The sequence below is a fragment of the Gigantopelta aegis genome, chromosome 6 (genome assembly GCF_016097555.1).
Source record: "Gigantopelta aegis isolate Gae_Host chromosome 6, Gae_host_genome, whole genome shotgun sequence".
In the NCBI taxonomy this organism is placed as follows: domain Eukaryota; kingdom Metazoa; phylum Mollusca; class Gastropoda; order Neomphalida; family Peltospiridae; genus Gigantopelta; species Gigantopelta aegis.
In genome coordinates, this window is record NC_054704.1 from 96982109 (window position 1) to 97007657 (window position 25549).

At 36.2% G+C, this 25549-nt stretch overlaps 1 protein-coding gene across 2 annotated transcripts in view; it reads left to right on the forward strand.

The window, feature by feature from the left end:
* The window catches only part of LOC121375332 (probable 3',5'-cyclic phosphodiesterase pde-5), a 92510-nt gene that overhangs the window by 44919 nt on the left and 22042 nt on the right, over positions 1-25549 (forward strand). For both annotated transcript variants that reach the window (XM_041502735.1, XM_041502736.1), the window contains 10 exons: positions 733-791; positions 3700-3750; positions 7052-7110; positions 7573-7624; positions 12486-12616; positions 14224-14316; positions 15330-15398; positions 16947-17061; positions 17859-17998; positions 18785-18871. In XM_041502735.1, coding sequence (XP_041358669.1) covers positions 733-791; positions 3700-3750; positions 7052-7110; positions 7573-7624; positions 12486-12616; positions 14224-14316; positions 15330-15398; positions 16947-17061; positions 17859-17998; positions 18785-18871 — 856 coding nt within the window. The remainder of the gene's footprint in view (positions 1-732; positions 792-3699; positions 3751-7051; positions 7111-7572; positions 7625-12485; positions 12617-14223; positions 14317-15329; positions 15399-16946; positions 17062-17858; positions 17999-18784; positions 18872-25549) is intronic.

The window sequence follows — 25549 nt, forward strand, 5'->3', positions numbered from 1 at the left end:
AAGTGTGTCGGCACTGCGCCCACATCGTTTCACAAAAACTCGCACAAGGAAAATAGCGCCATAAGGATGTATTACTTGATAGTCGACTGTGAACGTAACGACAAGAATAGATTAGTAATATAGTTACACACGACTTCCTTGGTTAATTCTACTTTTAGAGATTTCCTTAGTATATTGTATACAAAAAGAACATCACGAATGGGCATTTTCATGGTGGCTGACAATAAATTAAAACCAACTTTTGTGAACATTAGACTGTAAATTCTAAATGTCAAACTGTGTAAATGATATTTTCTTAACTATCCTAACTAGTGCTATGTTGATTATGAATTTTGGTTATACCAACATATTGGGGTGTTTTTAAAAAAAAAATTGTATCCAAGCATTTCAGATGCATGACCATATATAAGGTATTATAATGGAACACTTGGTGTAAACCAAATTTAATTCACTACTACACAAGTACTAGCGTAGTAATGTATGAATATAATATAAAGATACAATGTGAGACTGAATGCCAGTAATGTGACATTGAGTGTAAGCAACACAGTCAACGTCTGACACCATGGATGAGGATATTGGCTAGAGCCACTATCTGCTGTCAGTCTAGATCTTTTTGTGATCCCGTATTTCTTTCAATCAGTGAACCTAATGAAGTCTTTGAGTACAATTTAATTGAGTGTAAATAACGTGTATACGTTTTATATTATCTACATTAATTCTTTTTTGCAGGTGTAGTAGAATTCTATAAGAATTACAAATACAGTCTATTCACCGATGAAGAAGAAGAAGTAAGCAATTTTACTTGTTGTATATTCAATATATAAGCAATATTAAAATAGTATACATTTACATAAAAGGCAATAACTAAATGACAGCTGTAAATTTTCACTCAAATATGTTGTAAATACTTAACATCTTATAAAGGTTTGAAGGATGACAAAAGCTGACATCCAGCGGTACTCTTTCCTTGGTGCCACTCAGTTATTTTAATGTTGTCATTTTATTTCTTTGACCAGACCCATATGAAAGATAACAAAAGTGGGGAGGAGGATGGGAAAAAGCGATTTAAAACGAACTCATATTTTGATGACTTAAAAGATGGTTTCTTAATTTATGCACAACAAAATAATAATGCTTTGGATGACATTTTCCAGCTGTTATGTAGGACACAAAAAAGCAAATTGTTTGGTCTCAAGTAGTGTGTGTGTACTTTACCCACACTCCTGGTTCCTGCAAGCCTGTTGACAGTTCATATAAAAATAATAATTATAGTTAATAGTATGTACCATGTAAATGGAACATCGGTGTCACTGTATTTAATACTGTATTTTACTATTTAATACTCAAATGAAAACCTGTAGACACTGTATAGATGTGATGTTATGATCTATGATGGTATATTTTTAGGTGTCACTTCTACTTCTTATGTGGTCAGATATGCTAATTGAGTATGTTGAGGTAACGTCTAGTAAAAGCCAGTATTATTAGATTTATATCCTTTTCCTTTCACGATAACTCACAATGCGACTCAATACTAACACGCTGTGAATAACGACAGCTATATTTTCTTTAACTTTCACGTGTGTTTTGTTGATATAGAAATTGTATCACACACTAACTATAACCCATTGGACTCTGTGGACCACTTTCAACAGACTCAACAGAAGTGATAGTAGACAAGAAACATAAGAGTAAAATATCTAAGCACGACTGGTAGAAAGGGTACAACATTCTTTAAAACATTTTAAATGTGTATTAATAATATTATAAAATATAGTATACAGAGTGGTTCATGGTGTTGACGTCCATCAGGATATTTTTAAATACTAAATTTGTCTAAATGTACCATCCAAGAGACCTATAAATGGGGTGGATTTAGTGCGGACACCCTCATCCCGGACATCCTTTTCGCTGTGAACTACCTACCTAATAACCAACTGGACCTTCCCTTTCCCATATTTAGTATCAATAATCCAGTCAGCACATTTGCCACAGATTTTCGTTTTTGAAAAAACTTAGTAGAGGATAAAATCACACTTCTCAAAATGTAGATGCGGAATAACAATCTTCAAAATGTTGAAACAAAATAACACTTCTCAAAATAATCGGAGTTAGAGGGAAAAGTTGGAAAACAAATCACATAACTATTATTAATAATAACTAAAACTTTGCGTTCAGATAACACAGCCAATCATATTTAAATTTTTATAACAGTAGGCAAAGCAGTTTTAAATCCACTTGCAGTTAGTCAGAAAAGTGCACCCTTCAAATCGATTTGACACGGGGTGCAAGGCCGCTATCACGTTCACACCTCACAAAAACGAACGTCTGGATACCACTGTCACTGGGATTCTATAATACCCGTAACTGAATAAAACACGATTGTCCAAATATCTCTCCTAACAATATATCTAGTAGATCTCTCTGTAACGGGCGGTATATACCCGCTTTGGCTCGTCTCTAGGTATGATCAGAGATACGATCTTATATAAAGTATATGTAATATAGCACGTTTAGTTCACTAGAAAACACAACAAAAACACAATACACTTTGGAATCTGTATTAACCTACGCTGACAAATGTACAGCCGCAGTAGTTAATTAATAACAACAATAATAACAACCCAGAACTGATCACTTAATTAGTTAATCTCTAGGTGTCTAGTTTACACAATATGCTAATCACTTCACCGTGACACAACACCCACACGTGTGATAATTGAGAAACGCTTCCAGGGGAACTTAATTAATAAAGGAATTACAGCTCTATTCCTAACTGGTTAATTTTTAATTAACCCTAACTACTCATTCAGTAACCTTGTAACACCGAATTAATACTGGTACCTCTATCACAATAAAGACAATAACCTACAGTTTACCTAGGTCCTCTAGGATGACTGGCTAAGCTTTATATTACCAAATACTCGTATAATGTTAGAACAAAAGTCTACGATTTACTTCGTCAGATGACCGAAGACACTGTCTAAAGAATATTGGTATAATACAGTATTAAAATATTTAAAAGTCACATCAATCACATCAAGGTTATACAACAGAGCAGAAATAATATATTTACCAAAGTCCAAACGGACTAACGTTCCCTGGGAGCCTTCCTTTTTGGTTCTCCTCATAACTCTAAAACACTCGCTATTTATTATAAATCGAATATCGCCTGGGGGTACATCGCGGCACCGAATCTTATCATGTGAGTTTCCACCACGACCAGAGTCGGTATATTTTTCTCTGATCGTCAGACTGGCTGTCGCCATTCCGCGAGCAATCCCCTGGCCATAAACAGCACTACCGGAGATATTACGTAACTACTAGCCACATGACCTCCACACCTGCTCTGGGTGTGTATTAGAAAAGCTCGATGACCGTCGCGCAGAAGTATTACGTAACAAGTTGCCCACCTGGATAAGTGCAATTTGGAACTGCACACGGCCTTCTAAAACAATTAATATCGCCACAGGCGAAAACAAAATTAAGAGCATGTTCCGTCACAACCACTCTCCCTTTTTTATGTAAATGAGCCTAAGTTACACGTCCCACGCCTTTCAGAAAATCCACCCCTGATATTACGCCAGATAATTTATATCGTACAATGTTGACCTTCGCACAACAAAATGCTTAAACGAGACACACACATACTGTCCAACGGTTGATGTATTCTACCTTTTCGCTTTGTTGGAACAGGGAGCGGAGAAAATACTTGCTTGGGGTGGACTTGCTCTGTTCTATGCTGAGGTACTCACTGTCGTTAGGGTTTTGGGTTCGGCCCTAGGTGCTGGCTGTTTCACCTCTGTTTGTCAGTGCTCAAAACAATATGGGTGTGCTTTGCTTGAATAGTAGTCACTAAACTAACCTAGCCACTTTCGTAGCTTGTTGTTTTGTATTACAGGCAATATATATATATATATATATATATATATATATATTCTTCAAAAGAAGAAACGCAAAACCACATTGTCGTAACATTTGGAGAATTGATTTAATTATTGAATGGTGAGTCCGATAATTACCAAATGTTGCAGGATTGTTCACAATTCACTCAAGTCCATTGTGAGTAAGTGATAGGACACACCACCAAGGTCAAGGTCATCTGGAGTCAATACCGGGTGTGGCCTCCGCGTGTGTTGACAACTGCCTGGCACCGCCTGCCCATTGAAGCAACCAGAGTACGGATGACGTCCCGGGGGATGGTGGCCCACTCGGCCTGCAAGGCTGCTGCCAGCTCGGGCAGGGTCTGGGGCTGTGGTTGTCGCTGTCGGAGGCGTCGGTCCAACTCGTCCCATAGATGCTCAATTGGGTTCAACTCCAGTGATATCGATGGCCAAGGAAGGACATTAATGTTGTTGTTTGGAACGATGTGTGGCCGGAGGATCTGGTCAATGTAGCCCTGTGCATTCAGGTTGGCCTGCACGTGGACCAGGTCAGTTCTGCCAGTGTGTGAGATGGCTGCCCACACCATGACACTACCCCCGCCGAATCTGTCCACTTCCTGCACGCAGTTTGCCGCATAACGTTCACCACGACGCCTATACACGCGACATCTTCCATCATGACGTCGGAGCAGAAATCGGGACTCGTCACTGAACCACACCTGTCTCCATCGCAGTTGAGGCCATTGTCGATGAATCTGGCACCACTGCAGTCGGAGTCGACGGTGTTGTGGTGTTAAGATGACACCTCGAACTGGACGTCTGGCACGAATTCCTACCTCACGTAGGCGGTTCCGTACGGTCTGGTCGGATATCCTGCGCAAACCTGGTATTGCTGCGGCTGTGGAGGTGGCAGTAGTCAATCGTTCCCGAAGGTGGCGTACCCGGATGTAGCGGTCCTGCCCGGGGGTAGTGACCCGTGGTCGACCGGATCTAGGGAGGTCACGTGTTGATCCATGTTGCTGGTAACGGTCCCACAGTCTGGAGATGGTGCTTTGGGGACACATGGAATGCCCTGGCAACGGCCGTTCTGGATTCGCCTGCGTCTAGTCGGCCGATGGCATTGTTTCTCTGCGGTTCACTGAGACGTGGCATGTCCTGGATTGTCAACTGTCGGCCAGATACAGAGGCCAGGCAAGCGAACACCCTGCACTTTTATACTGTCGGTGTTCATGTTGCACGTGCAGACAACGCACGTGCAGTGGTGACATGGTTTGCACGTGGCTGCGTTTTTGCGAATATTCACATTTTGAAACTTTATTTTACAGTAGCTGCGTTTTATCGAATGTAACCGTGGGAATGTGTTTGGGACATGCAATGACCTTATATTCACAAAGCATGAACCGGTAGGAAACATAAAATCGGAGTTATAACCCATTTGTACCCTTTTGCGTTTCTTTTTTTGAAGAGTATATATATATATATATATATATATATACACACACTAAAGGTGCATTTCCACAAGGTGACTTGCAGTTACGATTTAGTAGCAGGCTATTTGTCTGGTCGGGATAGAACTCAAATACTTACACGTCATATCTATAACAGCTCCAGATTTCATGGTAAACTGGGACATATACACTCGCACGCCTTCACAAAACGTGTGTAGAAGTCGTACTGTGGAAATGTACCTTTACTAAATATGTTTCTGTTAGTGTTGTCCAACTTTTAAGTAAGCATGCATAGATTCGTCTTGGTCGTTTTTCGTTGTTAGAATATTTAACATTATAGCACGAACTATGTTTTTGTTTTAAATGAATAGAGAAATGGACAGACAAACGGATGAACCGACAAACGGATGAACGGATATACCTAGATAACTAGATAACATACCACTGTAAAAAGATAGTTACGTTTGGTGCCCTCGGATGGTACTAATTGGTCAAATTTGAGGTCTTGGCTCATGGACTAAACCATTGATGACTTATAATTGTATAGATAATGTTGTTTATTATGTTCTCATCATAACTGTTGCCCGATCCGTTTCTTGTTTGTGCTACAAAATATGCTTTCAGTTTAGTACATTAGGTTTATATTCTGTTGTTTGTATAATAGTTGAGATTGTTAATCTGCATGGCTGTTGTATACATTGTATTCTTGTTACAGTTTATTGTTATTTAAATGAAGATACCTGATGAAGTAGCGAGATATGTTATAACTAACAGTAGTCTTAAAGACAGAAGAAAAAACCCAAAAAAACAAAAACAAACACGTCCCACTTTTTGAAGCTGAAGAAATCAGTTTTCCTATATGGCTTTCTTTTAAAATGGCGCATGGTACAAAGGTTGATGTAAAACTGATGTCTTGCCATTGAGAAACTATTCAGCATATGCTATGCATACTACAATGCTGATCGATTGGCCCACCTCCTTCCAGTAATTGTGTCGTTAATCACACACACATGTCCTTACTTCTGTGAGCGTTACCTCTTCCTCCAACATTTTGAGAGCTCCACTTTAATTTCCCCCATTACAAACGTATGGACTGTTCATCTTGGGACCTTCTATCCGAGACATGCCAACAACGGCCGTGCGGACAAGCCTGCAGTAGAAGAACATAAGAAAGGAAATCTCTAAATGTTGGCGGTGATGGGGGAGTAACTCTCGAACAAGTAAAGTGTGTTCCATCTTAAAGGATTAACAACTACAAACTGTGATGGTGGAAAGGCAGAACATAGAACAGCTTGTCAGTGCTATAGCAGTTTGTGACATTACGTTTTTTATCTGCACGAGTTCTGTGATGCATGCTTATTGCGGTATTCACCTTCAAAACATAGAAAGCTTTTACACTTTTTTGTAATGAAATAACACCCTCCCAGACCCCCACCTCCCGTTTCATGTACCAAGGTTAGTCCTGGACACCTGATATAATTATTCATGCTAATGTTTATGACATCCGCGTATCATTGAATGATAGCACTAGGTACAACAGAAATTCTGTAAACATTCTCTGTTTACAATTTAAGTATTTTATATTATGAGTAATTGAGCATCTGATGAACAAACATATTATGATTAGTAATTTATTTATTTTCGAAATATAATCCCCCAAACCTTAGATCTCAGTTTGTTTGTTTTATTTTACCTACACATGTTTTTATCTTTTAGGTACATGGTAGCATGATGCGCCAAAGAAGACTCAACGAATTCCTGTTGACAGTTACAAAGTATACATGATGCTTTACCTAGTGTTTTTCCAAATTCTTTATTTTTATTTTCGACATCTAATAGCCGTTGATTAATGTGCTCTAGTGGTGTTGTTAAACAAAACAAACATAAACGTTTAACTTTATCACAACACGAATGCTATATCCAACACCATCACACTGCCAAAGGTTGTTTCTGAACTGATACCAAATGATATATTTGTGTGTGTACAATTTGTTGTTATACCAAGTGTGCATAGATGAAAGATGACAGTAGACACACGTGGCTTACAGTAATAATTACACTGTCTCCCTCTTCTTCAAACTGGCCAGTCCATGATCATCCACAATCGATGATAAAGGAATAGAGCCTAGGCCAAGAGTAGTAGTAGTAATCATAATGATATACGCTGGACTCTTCATAGCCGCTGATTAAACAGTTTGCTAGGGCGTCATTAATCAACAAACGTTTATTTATTTCAGGTCTATATTTCAGGATATCATTAGCATGGATACGGTCATAATGAAAATAATGGTAAGCTTGTCTCTATGGAAAACGCATTGTAAACCCCTCTTATCTCTATATCAACTCGTTCTCCTACTGTAAGGTGTCAGATATATTGTGTGCGTTTTATTAACTCAAAATATCGACATTCTTCACACTGGCTGTATTATATTTGATTTAATACACACAGCTTGACTTTTAACGAAAACGTTTGTTACTCATTATTTTGATTCACTCATGACACTTTAGTTTTAATTTGCTAATAACTAACAATGCATTCCAAGTATTAACATGTATGTATGCACTTTATATATGTGCGTATGTATGTGTATGTATGTATGCATGTATGTATGTATGTATGTATTTATGTGTGTGTATATATGTATGTATGTATGTATGTATTGATGTATATATATATATGTATGTATGTATGTATGTATGTATGTATGTGTGTGTGTGTGTGTGTGTGTGTTTGTGCCTCTGTGTGTGTGTATTTTATGCGTGTATGTACGTGCTTGTGTGTGTGTTTGTGTATGTGTGTGTGTGTGTGTGTGTGTGTGTGTGTGTGTGTGTGTGTGTGTGTTCAAACCAGTACTGCACTTCAGTATATATATGTTATGATTTGTATCCAATTAATTGATAACAATCGTCATCGTCATCAACATCATATCCATCACCATAACAATCATCATCATCGACATCAACTCTACCACCACCACCCACCACCACCATCATCATCATCATCATCATCATCATCATCATCATCATCATCATCATCATCATCATCACAATGTTAGCTTTAATATCACTATATATACATATATATATTCTAATTTAACCAGCACATCCTATTTAAAGGCGCAGACCCTAGTTTTAACCCGTACAAGTGGACGCTAAGTTTAGTCAATTTACAAATTTGTAACTCATTTGGATAAAATTACAATAGAGTGAAAGAAGAGTCCGTGACGTTAAAACAGGAAATGTCCTTAAAAATAGACAAGAACTCGAATCAATAAACCACTACTTTTCAGACGCACGTGCTTTTTTTTAAAAATATGACCACTATGACCAGAAACACTTCGGTTCTATGGAAATGGATAATCTAAAGAATAAAATATAAGTATTGTTTGATTTCAGTGATCATAAACAGCTCTAATAGTGAAACATATGCTGTAGTGTTTAAAAACTAGGGTCTGTCCCTTTAATAGCTTAGTTAGGATTTTTGTTTAGTTGATACTGTTATTAGTTTTATTGCACAATTCTTCATTTGTAGTATGTTGGCTGTATTAATAGCTCTTTTGTTAAAGTAGACATTTTGTTTTGTTGCTGAACCCAGAATTTCGCTCAAAAGTTGGTGAATGCTGACAGAGCGTCACTTTTCCTTGTCGACCACCGCAACCACGAACTGTTCGCCCGTATTTTTGATGTTGGTAGTTCAAGTGCGATGAAATCGCCGCAAACCGACCAACATGAGCAGCAGGAGATAAGGTTAGCTCCCTTTGATCGAGCTGCTGAGATCGCCATTCTTGGACTTGTTCTAGATTACCTCCCTTCGGCCATTTATTCCACAATGAATAACAATAACCAATTATAAATTGTGTACAAATCTTTCAATCGTTCGTAAATACTAATACAAAAAAGGAACAACAGTATATCACTATTTCATTAATTTCAAATTAAATATAATAATCGAAATACTTTAAATATATATAAGGAAAGGGATCCATTATATATGCTGGTATCAGATGATATTTTAAGATAAGTGAATTAGTACTTCAATGTGTGACAGACGAATCGACTGCCGAAGAGGTTTCTAGATCACAGTCCATGGAAATGGTCACGGCTCTCTTGTGGAAGTCATATGTATTTGTCAACTACCAACATCGGTCAGATTGTGTATAATGGAAAATCGGCTGGTACTATTTTCGTACCACTAAACTAAATAAAAAGGGAAAGTAAACCAAACTCATTAATATCGTTTCAGTCATAATCAGAAATACTTCAACCAGATGTGACAGTACTCCAGAGAAAGTAATTAAAAGAGAAAAACGTTCAAAGGATGCTAATTATAACACATCTCCTTATGAAAGACTAATGTAATCATCATATAAATAAAGCTTATAATCGCAATATATGTAAATAACTGGTTCATTGTTTTTTAGAAGCAAGCAGAGAGAATAATGTACCAGTTTTAATGGCAATTGACCAATATGTTTAACTGTAATAATAAGATAAGTAATAATTGAAACAAAATCCCTAAAACCTTAAATACAGAATCCAGAGTGACAATTGCCGTGTGTCGTGGGTGAGCATGGGATAGGAGTGATGAACAAGTTGTCTTCCGGACTGGCTGGTGGATTTTAGTATCAAAGACGATTTCTTCAACCTCACCTACATATATTTCGGATATTTAGACACCATCATAGATTCACCATTATATTAGTGCTTATTTTATTTATTTTTGCTTTTGCATGTTAGTAGCACATTATATTATTATTGTGAATGTTTTGGGGATTTAACAAGCTATAGACTTATAACAATAAGTAATTGTGTTTCACATGCTCACACATATTTAAAAACTAATTTCAAAAGTCTCTTTGACCATGTTATTGGTTGTGCTCTTTGTAATATTTTACCTTTTCAATATTACGATAGTTAATTTATAAATGCATTCGCTTGACATGTAAAGAGATAATATGTACATAGCATTTGTAAAAAAGAAAAACATTAATGTTGATAACGTAGGCTGTCAATCAATATTGCCATATTTTGGGCTTAATTGAAATGCTGGTCAGAATATATAGCATAGCCATAATTTGTTTGTTTTGAGTGGATACTCCATGCATGGATATCGCAAATATTGTGTTTTTATATTATTTTAGAAATAATCATAATCTCTAACTGCATTTCGCTTGCCACAAAACATGTAGCTTAACAAAATGCAATTATGTCAAACAGACAATAATGCCTAATGCACAGCAGAGTGGTTTTTATACATAACATTTCAGCAATATACTAATCAATGATGTGAATTCTTAATGAATTCTTAATAATTCTTAAAATATGTTTTGTTGTACTTATTTTCAGATTCTAAAAAGGTTATTTTATCATAAAAACAATAGTGACCTGTTGAACGCCAAATATAAGACTACCTTTTGTAAAACATATTTGCGATTTCCAAATAATGATATCTAGTCTGTACACGAAAGTACTTCAGAATAATGCCATTAAATGCTATTCAAGTCTTATTATATTACAATAAAATATTTCTGGTTAAGAATCGATAAACAGGTAAAACGTCTATTAAGATCTCTTTGTTTATATTTAAAATGATCTGACTGATTTTTGCAGTTGACATTTACTGTAACATTATGCGGAAGAATTGTCACAAAATACCATTCGTTTTATTGCTTCTAGTAGCGTTATTCGGTGCATCTCTTTACTAAAAATAATTACAGTACTACCAATTCCCCCCAAGTTTTAGTCCTTAGTAAACGTAGAGTAGAGCACGAAGTCTTCAATGAAGAACATCCTCGTTCATTGTATTTATAATTCACTACAACATCGTAGGTCAAGGCATATCTCTACAGCTCGTAATAAAAAAACCAAAACCAAAACAACAATAAAGCAATAGATAGAAAATCTACCCGCTCATTTTATTAAAATTCACTACAACTTCGTAGGTTAAAGCATATATGTACAGTTCATAATTAACAAAAACACCACAATAATAACAGCAAGAAGAAGAAAAACAAACAAACAACCAAACAACAAAAATATAGCGATAAATAGCACAAATTCTCGTATATTTTATTTATAATTCACTATTAAATCGTAGGTCAAAGCATATCTGTACAGTTCGTAATACCACAAAAATAACAAAAACAATAACAACCACAAAAGCAAGAAAAACAAGAAGACCAACAACACGAATAAAGCAATAAGTAATATCAGTCACTGTTTTTATAATGAAGGAGCAAAAATTCTTGACCTTTAAGTAAATATGACTGTCACCATGATGGCTTTATTTAAAACCAGCTCTTAATTAAAAGAAAATAATTAATCAGTTTCCAAGAATTTACTTTCAGAAGGGTTTTATAATATAGCTTCCTTAGGCACGATACATTCACATTTGACGGTATTGTAGATGTTCGGATTAACTTCATACATGATACACATAGTTGATTAGTACATGACATGTCATAGTATGTGGAGAGACATCTCGAGCAATTATACAAGTAGTTTAGAAATGTCTTTCACCTCTACATCTCTGTTTACGTACGAGTTCGTGCAAACATCATCAGATTTTGCTTTCATACAGAGCGTGCTTAAACATGTATTTGATGTGTGCATATTAAGTAGTGTCAAATGACAGTGCATGTTACCAATAATTAATTACCCTGAAAATGATTGAAATAACACATTAAAGAAAGTATTTGTTAGGATGTAGGCACATGCTATGTTACGACGAAAGCCTCCTACTGGAAAACAAGTTGAACAAGCAAACAAAACCTTAAAAGAACAGAAGTTTATACCAAAAACGAATTTATAAAACGAAACCAATACAACGAAATACACGCCCAAAGTTGTATTGATGTCTTAAACGGAGAATTACTACAACATAAATGCCACACAAATATACAATAGCCCAGTACAGCAAAACGCCCGAACACAATTATAACGTTCATTACTGGTTATCGAATAAAGTGTTCAGTTTAAGTTTTTGGATTCAGACACATTAAGACAGTTGAGTGTACTGGTATTAAAACAAAGGACGATGCACTGAAAGCATGTTACTGAAGCGATCTAACAGATGGTGTTTGTTGTGACGAGAGAATGCATAATGCATTTGTATGTGAATTATTGGTGTATAACACATTTCTTTGTACAGAATTTTGCAAAATCGCTAGTGCATGCCGACCGAGCCTCTCTCTTCTTACTTGATACGAAATCAAGAGAACTCTACGCAAGGATATTTGACACGGGAACGTCAGAGGATACCGTTTTGCAGAAGGAGATAAGGTTTGACGTTTGCGACACGGGTGCTTTTGGCGTTTTGGTTCATTTCAAAAATAACACTAACATCGTTTTTGTTTCTTTGTTGTTAGGTGTGAGTTTTCTCCAGCTCTGTACAGATTAGTACATTTGTTTGTACGGCTCATTGAGAGCACCCCAGTACCGGCCTCTTACTAACAGTTAACCACTACCCCTAGGGGGCTGGATGTAGAGGACGATCTGGAATCGATCCTCGTCGGTAGGCCCATTAGGCTTTTTCGTGGTCCAACCAGTTTTCCAAACGCGGTGAAACAAAGGCCGTGGTATATACTATCCTGTCTGTGTGGTGCATATAAAACAATCACTTACTGCTAATCCTTGTTAACTAAAAATCCCTCGCTGCTAATCCTTTTTAACTGACAGTCCGACGCAGTGTAACCATTATTAACATGTGTTGAGTGCTTCATCAAAGATAACTTGTCTTCCATGTCCCCACTCACTAACTAGCAGCTTGTTTCTATGGCAATTGTATTCTCACTAATCAATAACCTCTAACCACAAACATTTGTACTGCCAAGATACCCCATGTAAATGTCTGGTGAGCGTAGTTGAAGCTAAATTAGATCGAAGCACACATAATTAATCAATTAATCCAATTTAACTCGCTTTTGAAATTTGTTTTGTTTTTAGTTGTAGCATACATCACTTGTGAATTTTGGTGTTAATTATCTGGAAATTAAATCGGCGTCTTTGTGGTGTGAGATCAGTAATACCAGCACTCATCTGGGGTGCGATGGTTCTTAGGATCGAGCCCCGTTCATGGATTCCATCGCCGTCCCGAACAATGTCCCACGACTGGGACAATAAAGAGTCATACTAAATACTGTCCTGTCTGTGGGGAAGTGCATATACAATACCGTGCTGCTTTTCCGTAGACGTTATGCAGGGATGAGGTCCTGGTCATGTAATTTGGTTTTGTCGTTCAGATTATGCGCAGCACGTTTCCGTTCTCACAAATTACCAAGTGTCAAAATAGCTATAATAGACGCCGAACGGGAGTAGTTTCAAATCTGTGACGGTTTATGTGTGTGAAGCTGACGTGTCGTTTAACAAATGTGCCTTTATTTTCTCTGTTACTTTACTTCCACATTCTGTTTTCTTTAATGGTAGTTTCTTAACAAGTATTACTAGATATTTGGACATATCCAGTGGAGCGTATTTTATTAAGTAACACTAACAGCCAATGGTGCTGTTCATAATAACTAAAATGACTTGGTTTTGAAGCGGTTGCGTCCATCTTCCCCAACATATTTTGTAACATACGTTTAGTGTCATATATCCAAATTTAATAATTTTACCAACATATTTTCCAAGTTATACTCTACAGCACGTTAAGTGCTATATGTCAGTATAATAATTCCACATTGAAGCAAATTTGACCGACTTTCCTTTAACAGGGGATCTTTTTAGGCAAGCAGTGTGGCCTAATGTTCCTCCTGTTTGTTGTTTTGTTTGTTGCAATTTAAACATTTAAAGACAAGACAATAATTTATTTACACTCGGGCCGTTGCACCACGGCATAGGAGGAATATATAGATATACAATTTATAACAAATCTGTTTTGGTACTTTCAGATTTCCGATGGACAAGGGCGTGGCAGGTCATGTTGCGTCCACGGGTGAGATTCTCAATATACAGGACGCTTACAGCGACGACCGATTCAACAGGTGTGTAATTCAGACACGTACATGTTCTTACTGTTAGTCTATGTTTTTTCGGCTATTGTTCCATAGCAATACCTGGACTTACGGAATGTTTTGGGTAATGAATTTAATAACAACTGATACATCTGTCATTGTTTTGTCTGGTATTGTTCCATAGCAATGCCTGGATTTTCTTGGGTAATGAATTTGATAACAATTGATACATCTCTCATTGTTTTGTCTTTTCCTCTGGGCGGGATGAAGCCCAATGGTAAAGCGCTCGCTCGGTTTGGGATCGATCTCCGTCGGTAGGCCCATTGGGCTATTTCTTGTTCCAGCCAGTGCACCAAGACTGGTATATCAAAAGCCGTGGTATGTGCTATTCTATCTGTGGGATGGTGCATATAAAAGATCCTTGCTACTAATGAAAATGTAGTTAGTTTCCTCTCTATAACTGTCAAAATGACCGTATGTTTGACATCCAATAGCCGATGATTAATAAATCAATGTGTTCTAGTGGTGTCTTTAAACAAACCAAACAACTCTTTTGTTTTCTTCACCCTAACCAGTGCCCCATGATTGGTGTATCATGGGTCATAACATATGCCGCCCTGTCTATCGGATATTGCATACTTTAAAAGATGCTTTGCTGTTGATGCAAATCTGCAGACAGTGTCCTTTAAAGACTACGTGTCAGAATTATCAAATGTGTTATACACAAGCAAGGATAGCAGTATCATTAGACAACACAAACCGTTGTTTTCTATAAGTGTTCTTAACATGTTAAGAAGTAATTATCAACGCGTGGGGTTATAACCGTGTAGAGATGGCGCGACAGATCCTAGTGAAAGAGATCCCCTTCGGTTAGTCGGTAGGAATTGCCTATGTGGTGGAACGAGCTCTCTACTTAACAGGTTTCGAAATAACGATATATTGGTCACCAAATGTAAAGTATGCTGAGGTATCAGTTTGTAAACATTACCTTTTTAGTATTGTGTTTGTTTTGTAAAATATATTGTTTTGTTTTTTCTCTTTAGAAATGTTGATCTTCAAACCGGGTACAGAACGAAAACAATTCTTTGTATGCCAATCTATATACGGGGCAAGTAAGTACAATTTGCAAAATAGTATATTAATTTTCATCATTTAGTTTGCCCTTCATTTTAATTTCTTGTTCAGTTTATATTTTTCTCTATTATAGAAACATAACCATGTTAACCATGTGCAATTTGTATCCAATTACGATTCAAGCGTATGTAACATAAAAATCAACCTACACCGACGGGATTCGAACAGTGTGAGAGTCCAGCGCTCTGCCAACTGAGCTAATAGGGAAATACCCACTAGCTACTGCCAGTTGGAACACTTTATACCAACACTACTACATACTTCCCCATCTTAAGTGAAGCTACGTCCCGTAGCTGTGGGCCACGGGCAGTTGAACTGTTACGGGTCCTGACTGGGTAATAATTGTATTCTTGTGTTATGAACACACCCAGTCCCTACGTCGGCTCGAAATGTAAAACAAAAAAATCAACCTCCACTGACTGGATTCAAACCAGAGACCCTCAGTGTGACAGTCCAGCGCTTTAAAACTGAGCTAATAAGGACATTCCCACTAGCTACTGCCAGTAGGATAACTTAATACCAACACTACTAAAAATACTGTTCTAGACACACACCTCAGCTATCTGGATTGTCTATTGGGTGGTTTATGTTTAGTTGTTTGTGGTTAATAAGGGAGGAGTCGGATTTGTGGCCTTACAGTTACCAATGGGTCATTAAAAACCTCAATTTTGGTGGGAGCCGGTAATGTGAAATAAACCCAGAACGTACAGTTCTTAATACCGATGACTTGATCATGGACAGTGAAAACGCTCAGTAGATTTAGTCTTTGGGGTGGCAGTCCTCCTGTAGACAGATTAGGAAGGGTCTATTGTCCTGGGGAGTAGGTGTCAACAGCATACAGTGCATGTAAGGTCTTAATGGTAGCAGCCACGACCATGTCAAAATGACCCTTTCGCAATGTTTTGTGCAGAGATACGATTTGTAATTGGAACTATGTGTATGCTTTATGTTTTGTTTGTGTATGTTATTTTTCTTTTCTTTTTCACACATTGGTATAATATTATCCATATGCCCAAGGTACGTGAAAAAATATTAACTAACTAAACAAAAGTATATCCCCTTAATGCAAATCCCAGGTCGGGAAAATTAAATACTTCTGCTGAATCATGACTTTAGTTCCAATTAGTTCTCAGTGTTTAAGCAACATCCCATCCCACTGCATTCACCAGAGGAAAGTAATTCTCTCAGCTGTCAATGTAATTCTATCAAACGGCTATTTTGAAGTGAAGATGGACATCCCATGGATATTTGATGTCCATAGATTTGTACTGATTATCTTCACATAGGAATAGCCGTTCAATATGATTCTATTAAACAGCTATTTCTAAACGATGATGGACGTTACAAAGACAGTTGAGAGAATTACGTTACCCTGATGGAGGGAGTGGGATGCTCCCAAAATATTGGATACGAGCTGTAACTATGGGGACATTAAATCGAGATAAACGTTGCAGTATTTATGGATTCTACGTGTTGATTTAATGTGGTAAGGATAAGAATTGATTATAACTCTGTACACATTGCAGTGTGATCGGGGTTGTGCAAATGGTGAACAAATTGAATGGAACATTTTCACGGACGGACGAAGAAGCCTTTGAGACATTTGCAATATACTGTGGGCTGGCCTTGCACCACGCAAAGGTGAGAAACTCATGCTTGTAATAATTAACTCAGCACATAAGGGATACCCAAATACACCACCCCATCAACTGGATTTGTCGTTATTTTGTTTCTTGAGGAATGTTAATGGTTATGTTGTCAATGACTAATACAGATATTACTGCTAAAGTAGGTCAGCATGTCAGTTCGAATCAACCTTTGATATTGACTGGCCCATAAGCGCCCTAAGAAATGTTTTGGTAGTATTGATATGAAAAAGTATTCAAGTACAGTGCAATGATACTGAAATCATGGATTTATATATGAGGGTGTAGGACGTAGCCAAAGGTAAAGCGCTCGCTTGATGAGCGGTCGGTCTTGGATCAGTCCACGTTGGCCGACCCATCAGGCTATTTCTCGTTCCAGCCAGTGCAACGCATCTGGTTTATCAAAGGTCGTGGTGTGTGCTATTTTGTCTGTGGGAAAGATGCCATGCTACCAATGGGGAAATGTAGCAGGTTTCCTCTCTAAGACTTTATCAAAATTACCAAAATACTTGGCATCCAATAGCTGGTGATAAATAAATCAATGTGCTCTAGTGATGTCGTTAAACAAAGCAAACTTTTAAAACTTTTCCAACGAATGTTTCAATAAAGAACAATTTTGATATAATCCAGTAACCTGAACAATGTTTCACTAAAGAGAATTAGAAGTACGTCTTGATATGACTATTATCGTTTTGTCTGCAGCTCTATGAATTAATCCAGTAACCTGAACAATGTTTCACTAAAGAGAATTTGAAGGACGTCTTGATATGAATATTATCGTTTTGTCTGCAGCTCTATGAGAAGATCTGGAAGTCGGAACAGAAGTACAAAGTGGCGCTGGAAGTGATGTCTTACCACTGCCAGTGTTCGGAGGAAGAACTAGGAAGTGTGCGAGATTCACCCACCGACTTCAATGTTTCAGTTGTCACGCAGTAAGTCAGCTGCAATTTCCATAGGACATATCTCTCTCGCAATCAATGTTTGATCCATTGGTACAGCCAGAATGTTACATTTTAGACACCCACATTGGGACACATTGTGAAGGGGTGGAACAAAGTTCATTGGTAAAGCGCCCGGCTGATGCGCAGTCGGTTGTGGGCTCATTATGCTTTAGTGATGTCGTTAAACAAAACAAACTTTAACCCACGTTGGGACGGTTCACACACACTGACTATGAGTGGTGTTATGGGGCAACAGTGAACTATAAAACCGTGTTCGGAAAACAATAAGTGTGACTGGGGAGTGGCCCTCATAGACCCCTCTGGCTACGCTATTCTTTCAACCATAACCGTTGATAGCGATAACACGTCAGTTTATTAAAATTGTCGAAGTGTTTGTATTTGTAATATGGTGAGACGAGTTTTTAACTGAACGTTTCTGTGATACATACGAATTGCTGGAAGCGAACTGTAATATATGATTCATTTATTTATTTCAACTTATTTTCGTGCTTATATCCAATTAAGGTTCAAGCACACTGTCCTGGGAACACACCTCAGATATCAGAGCTGTCTGTCCAGGACACTGGGTTAGTGGTTAGTTGTTAGTGAGAGAAAAGTGGGTGTAGTTGTCTTTCACACACCCATTGAGTCGTTCAAACTCGCTCTGCGTGTGAGCTGGTAAAGGGCTGCGAACCAAGTACCTAGTAGCCTTATGTCCGATGGCTTAACGACGACATCACCGAGGGCGATACTATATGATTGATTGGTCTGTTTCAGATACGAGTTCTCGCCGTGGGGGGTCAGCTACGAAGACAAGCCCGTATTTGTCTTACACATGTTTAAAGATCTCTTCTCCTCAATGAGGTATGTATGAATTTGTAAAATTAATTGTAATTTGAATGTAATGCGAATTTATTTTATCATCTTTTGAAATGTATTTTAAAACACACTGCGTGTTTGTAATCTTTTACGTTTTTACACCAGACGTTGCCAGAAAAAACGTTTTATGAAGCTAGGAATATATTAGTGTCTTTAGGTTGATGTTTTGATCGCATGCCATTGCATGCATACGATTATTTTGTGATTTACAATGATATGATGCCACAGTCATCTAACATAATATGGTCATAGCTCCTTGGGGGTTGATTGGCAGTTCTTTATTGCATTGACTTCATGGAAGGAATTCTAGAAACAAATGCTTGCTTATTGTCAAACAGTTTTTGTCGATGAGGACGACATACGGCATAAGTAAATCTCATTGTTATGTCCTATGTAAATTATGTAAATTATTAAATATAGTCCATTGTTTTGGTAAGATACACATGGTTATTAGAACTTCGCATTATTCGGCTCTTCAGACATAACAATTGTCTATCGTTCTTGTGTAATACAGCTATACACTTTAAAGTGGCAGACTCTAGTTGAAAGCAGTGAAAATAGACAATACGTTTGATTAATCTACAAACATGTTACACATCTGGATAAAGTTATAAAACTAGAACCTGTTCCATAACCGTTACTTCTCAGAGGTATTGCGGTTTTCGAATTACTAAAATGTATTTCACTGTATTACAAACACCAAGATGATCAGGAGTATCTCGGATATCCGTAAATAGCTCTAAACAATCAAATCTAAAGAATATCTAATTTCAGTTATAAAAAGATGGCTCTAATAGTGACAAATGCACCGTAGTGTTAAACAATTAGGATTTGCGACTTTAATCATCTAGTTAATGTGAAGTTTTCTATTTATGATTGACATTAAATATGTCCTCAAATAAAACACCGTCTGCTTGCATTAATGGACAATGAAGACATAAAGAATAAAACATAAAATATCCATGACGTATATCACTTCACGAGTTCGCTGCTAATAATAATGATCATTATTACACACATATTTGCCAATGTAATATACCGGATAACTCAATGCTTTTGAAACTGGTTTTAGAGGTAATCCACTCCACGTTCAGTTATGATATAAGAGTGTAACGGTACATGCATTATTTATGTATTTATCATCATCGTCGTCACCATCATCATGACCATTTATCATCATCATCTTCATCATTTATCATCATCATGTATTATTTTATTTTTATTATCATCATCATGAATTATTATTATGTATATATTTTGTTTGCCAGTGTAATGTTTCATAATAAACAGATCGTATTCTCTGGCCTATTTTCAGTACTGAAAACGATAAAAGGTAGTGCGACAACAAAGGGGTATCATTGAATTAATTAACCCTTCAGTTATTAGTTTCACCCTAAAGTATCAATATTTAACTTTTATTTTTACCCCATAAACTATTATTGCATGTCGCTTGATTTGCATGGTATATAAAAGGGCAAGAAGCAGTTTGATATTAAGATAGTACGCCATTTTCTACCATTGTGTGTGTGATACAGTGATGGCATGCGGCGTTGGACGTATCCTCGCGGCCTTTTAAGTGTGCATTTCTCAGTAGCGTGAAATGATATTACCCGGTATGTCTGTCTGTTTGTCTGTCTGTGTGTGTACGTACTGGCATAGCTTGTAGCTTTGACAATGTTAATAGTGGTTTAGTACGTTATGTAGACTATTTGTACTCGCTAAATACACACACACACACACACACACACACACACACACACACACACACACACACACACACACACACACAGAGAGAGAGACATGCAAACGGACACTGACAAATTTGTCATCGTCCAGAAACATACCCTATTAGTACAATTAATGAGTATTCTCTAGAAGTTCGTTTTGGCCGTCTTGTGCAGGAATAAAGGGCAGATTTGGTCCAATCTGAGGTTAAGTGGTCACAGATGACAACATCATGAAAATGTTCCTTAAATCATTAGCATCCTACTCTTATGCTTGTGATCGTGTTTACGATACTACGTTACATACGTGCTACAATGTGGCTTGTAAGCAAAAATATCATCATTTATAAAATACAATATACAATAATAGTAATGTTTTGTTTTTGCCACTTTTGCAAAATAGTCTAATTGCTACTAGTATCAATTTAGCGAATAATTCATGTGCTGAAAACCAAAGATGTCCTTAGTTATTGCTGCATACGTTTAATGCCATCTAACCGTATTGGTGCTTATAGCTGTATTATAGCTGTAGTGTTTTAAATTCCACATGTTTTAACACGTTGTGTTGGAGTTTTTATATAGAGTGTACGGTAGACAATGATTCTTATTTTGAGCGTTACGGAACATATGGTTAAACAAATAAATTGTCGGCGAATTGGTACTGATTCTATGAGAAGGGGGCAGAATCTTGCTCAGTCGGTTGGGCGCTCGCCTGATATGGTTTGGTGGTAGGATCAAAGCCATGCAGTGGACCCACTCTCTGGTAGGGTTTCACCATCTTAATGAGTACCCTATAACTGAAAAAGTGATAAAAATCTCTTGCTGCTAATGGACAAATGTAGCGAGTGTTCTCTGAAAATGACTTGTCAGAATTTACAATGTTTGACATCCAGTAACCCATTATTATTACTCTAGTGGTGTGGTTAAACAATCCAAATTGTAAATTTAACATAATCGCCTAAGATGCTACCCGGGTTTGGAATGTTATAAACGGTGTTTCACCGCTACTATATTAAATTATGTATTGTGTCTGTCTATCTGTGGACAATGTGCATGTAAAAGACTAGTGACCGATATGAATATTTATATTATACAGTAGCCATTATGTTACACACCAATTAGTCACAGTTCAAAATGGTAATGCATTTCGGTAAGTAAATCCTTGCTTTTGACTTTTTTCCATAAATACGTTAATCATTTTCAACATTATTCAGTGAATATTTCACCTACAGAACAAATGAAAAAGAAAGAAAATTACACACCTCTGTTTGAATTTTTAAAATAATAAAACATTTCATAAAGCCAACCTGAAACGTTTATCACTGACAAATAACAAAAATTATATTACGTTTTTTAAAATATATTTTATCGATATGCATTTTTATTATATATATATATATATATATATATATTTTTGCTTTTGAAGAATGAACAAGTATTTAATCTGCTTCGTGCCCTTTTATATTCTTTACATTATCACATTGAATTGCTTGTGCACTATTTATTTATTTATATATACATATCTATGTTCTAAATTCTCAATATATTAGTTTAAAAATTTGCTTCGGTCATTCCGTCAAAATGCGATGACTTCATAGTAGAGAATACAGTTTAAGGTCAGTGTAACTAAACTCGAACTAAAGTTTTCTCAGTTTTAGTATGTTTTCTGTGTAATTAACAAAATAAGTTATTGAGAAATCTGTATTTTGCCAGCCAAGTTTTGATCATCTGTACACAATGTTATACGACACCAACATACACCAAACATCAACGTGCTGTTGATGGCATTATGTCGTCATGTTGTTCGGACACGACGTCAACAGGACAGATTAGTGCAGTATACAATAACTACTACTATAATCCATTCTATTTGACTGTTTGGTCACTACCCATCCTGAGCATGCAAACCGAAGTCTGCATTATGTGTCTATGTTATTTAATTATTGTATATATATACTTCTAATGCTGTCAAGTGTCATTTCGTGAAGCATGTTATGTACATCCAAAACTGATAGGTTCTAACTTATGCAAATGAGCATTATTATGTTCTTAATTAATTTATGATAGTATATGTTCTTTTCTAAGGACAGAACGACTGAAGATGATAAATGTTGTAGAAAGAAATGCTTTGAAAGATATTAAATCGTGTTGGCAAAACAAAATTAAACAAGGCATATCTAGATATACTACTAATTTATACTAAAACAGATACTAGTCATTTAATATAGAACACGACAAGAAATGAAACACCACCAAAAGTCTTAATTGACAACTGACATCCAAAGCACAATAGCTTCTTGTTAACTATATTTGGACATCATATGCAATAATGATTGGTATGTAAATTGCGTTTCTTTTAAACACAATCAGAAATAAATACTCAAATACAATTTTGAATCTCTTAATTTTTGTATGCTAATACCAGATTCACTAATGTTGCAAACGAAAACGTAATATAACAGTAATATATTTGATTACAAGAATTATAACAGGGTGAGTACACTAAAGTTATCGCATTTTGATGTCTTGACAAGCATGACCCAAAGTATGTTTTGTATTTATCCATATTGGTCCATTAGTTGCATCTAATCTTTGAAATGAAGTTTGACGCACTACAGACTAGCTTAGTTATTTTATTTATCTATGTAGGCCCAAGTTACATCTAATCTCTGAAATGAAGTTTGACGCACTACAGACTAGCTTAGTTATTTCATTTATCTATGTAGGCCCAGTAGTTACATCTAATCTCTGAAATTAAATCTCAACGCATCATGCATGCAGTGAAATCTCTTAAGAGATAAAAGTAAAGAAAACAAAAACATTTATGCCAAAACTTCTTTCTGGCTGAGTTAATAGTCATTTATTAATTATTAACAATTTAATTAGTATTTTCAGGTTTGTAACGTTTCATATTGTTTAGTTTATAGTCGTATCATTAAACGAAACTGTACATGGTCGTGTAGGCCTAGTTGATTACTAAATTGCTAGATGTATTTTATTTCAGGTTACTTTGTTTAATACATATTATTTATAATTATACGGTTGCAATAAAGCGATTCTTGCCAGTGCTGGTGATATATACAATTTTGATATAATTTCATGTAATTTGAGAATATATACCTTTTGGGTATTAAATTGTTTGTCAATGTTCTGTTTTACCCGAATATTTAAATTCGAATGGGAGCACAGAGCCATTTGTTTCAGTCTTCTGGCTAAAATATGTTGGAATGCAATATTAATAGCATGAATACATAATACATATATTGTATACACAGAATACTACTGCCACCCCAACCACCACCCCCAGGTAAACATTTCAGTACATTACTGCCAGTTTCCGATATTGTGCTGTAAATTTAAAAGAAAACAAAAAAATGCTGTATGACAACAAATCAGTTAATGAATGTAAAATGTTTTTTTGAATATTCTCAATTGAAAACGATCTAGTAGGATACCATATTGTGTTGTGCATTTTGCTTTTATGCTTTTTTCTATTAATACAAGACTACATATTTTCACAATTTAATTCAAAAGCTAGTGAAATAGTTGCTTTATCCAAAATAACTGAACAACAACTCATTAATAGTAGATATTCTTGTATTAATATGTTCGTTTGGACTTTCTAACACCAGCTTCTGTACTGAAAAAAGTGACAAATAAAAATCGAATAAAAGCCATTTGAACCTTTACATGATTCCTTTCAGAAATGAGCAGAAACAATCCCAGAATGACGTGCGTTTGCAATTACGTTCTGCAAAATTGTCATACTGCATATTATGGTAACAAAATCATAATGTGTTACCTGGAAATATAAACCAATATGTTCCCAATGAAAGATGTAAAGAAAAAGACTTTTGAATGAATTTTACATAAATGAATGAATGAATAAATGAACGAATTAATGATTTATTGTCAGGTTTGGGAACTTTCGCTTTATTTCATCTTCTGCGGCAAAATATCGTGCACTTTCACAATTCTTTGTAAAAAACAAACTGCACTAAAGTGGCTTCACACGAAAACTAAACATATAATACATTTTTGTTTTCATATGTAAAGATTAAATATACAATATGACAGTCAAATAATTTGATTGACCAGTGCAAACAAAATAATGCCATTGGGGAATCTATAGAGGTCGAACTCATAGCATCAAAGAAAAAGTGTGTGCGATTTACACGCATTGTATACCAATAATTCTTTTCCGCCAAGGAACTGGCAGCTGTTTTAATAAACCTGGAGAGATGGCATTTAGGTCAGTCGTTTGAGTGCTCGCCTGAGATGCTTGCGTCGCAGGATCGATCCACCTTGGTGTATACATTCAACTGATTGGGATTTTTCTCGTTCTAACCAGTGCACCACAACTGGTCAAAGGCCTGTTTGTGGGCAAGTGCATATAAAAGATCCCTTGCTGCAAATGGAAAAATGTAGCGGGCGTCCTCTCTAAGTTAGAGTTACTAAATGTTTGACATCCACTAGCCAATGATTAATTAATCAATGTGCTCTAGTGGTGTCGTTAAACAAAATTAGTTTTTTTAATAGATATAGTAGACACTGGCACACGTTTTCCTATTTAATTTCTATAGTTACAAAGATTATTGGGGAAAATATTGTTTACACTGATCAAGCAAAAATTGTATGTGTAGTCGATTAATTTGTAGTTATTTATTACAAATAAATCCTTAAAAAGGGCGAAATATGACATTTGCAAGTTATTAGTACTGTTAATAATTGTTTTCTCTGAAACACCATTCATAAATAATATTGTGGAGCCTGACAAGCTATACCTAAAATATCTCTATGATACACTTTTTAATTTGAATTCCAAGAGAGAAAAAAACGATCAATAACAAAGTAATACTCAATATCATTCATGTTGAGAAATTTTACGTTAGGTGCAAGATTGGAAAAGGAGACCCATGATTCTTATATATATATATAT